General features: G+C 28.5%; 1 protein-coding gene across 1 annotated transcript; it reads left to right on the forward strand.

Moving 5' to 3' along the window:
- The first annotated feature begins 12 nt into the window (after window positions 1-12).
- On the forward strand, window positions 13-524 carry LOC105460044. Its single transcript, XM_011706487.1, has 2 exons — window positions 13-208; window positions 352-524. Exons 1-2 carry the CDS (start codon window positions 157-159, stop codon window positions 507-509), a joined length of 210 nt encoding a protein of 69 aa, XP_011704789.1. The 5' UTR covers window positions 13-156; the 3' UTR covers window positions 510-524.
- Window positions 525-650: the final 126 nt, after the last annotated feature.

The raw sequence follows: 650 nt of genomic DNA on the forward strand, positions 1-650 counted from the left end.
GTAATTTAAGTGAAAATTTATCAGCAAACACCTATAAATTGCCCAAACTAATTACGTTATAATAATAATCGCGGACAGTTCTTCACTCTCAGTGATTTATGTGTTCTAATATACTTCTAATAATTCATACGCTAATTAAATATTTCGTTATTAATAATGTTAATTCAATTACAGGATGAAATTCAGCTTAGCAAAGATCAACTCTCTCGTAAGTGCACTTGTATATTAAAGCACTATAATTATATTCGTTATAAATAATGTGATAAATATTTGAAACTATTATTAGTGATTATATGAGCGTACTTATAGATGTTTGGCATATAAAAACAGAAGAACAATTTTTCTGAGTAGATTTGCGAATGGCATTCGACGCGTTCGATCATGATAAGAAAGGATGTATCAGCACGAATATGGTGGGCACAATTCTAGGCATGCTCGGTCACGAAGTCTCATCAGATGAGCTCGCAGAAATTATTGGAGAAATTGATACGTGGGGTAAATATTATTAATGTGCAAAAAAAGTCGATATTAAAAGAAGTCATATTTTCCTATTTTTTTAAGCAATAATAATATTTTATAACATATTTACTTTAAATAAAGATAAACAAAGTTGTTATCAAAACTAAATTGTTGAGATTTAGAATATTCTA

This window comes from Wasmannia auropunctata, unplaced genomic scaffold, assembly GCF_000956235.1.
Source record: "Wasmannia auropunctata unplaced genomic scaffold, wasmannia.A_1.0 LD333390.1, whole genome shotgun sequence".
Taxonomy (NCBI): domain Eukaryota; kingdom Metazoa; phylum Arthropoda; class Insecta; order Hymenoptera; family Formicidae; genus Wasmannia; species Wasmannia auropunctata.

Excerpts from the sequence above, each read along its gene's own strand:
- LOC105460044 (XM_011706487.1), top strand. The coding sequence starts at position 157 with ATGTTAATTCAATTACAGGATGAAATTCAGCTTAGCAAAGATCAACTC. Across the intron at positions 209-351 it reads TAGCAAAGATCAACTCTCTC|ATTTGCGAATGGCATTCGAC; the intron begins GTAAGTGCACTT and ends TTTTCTGAGTAG.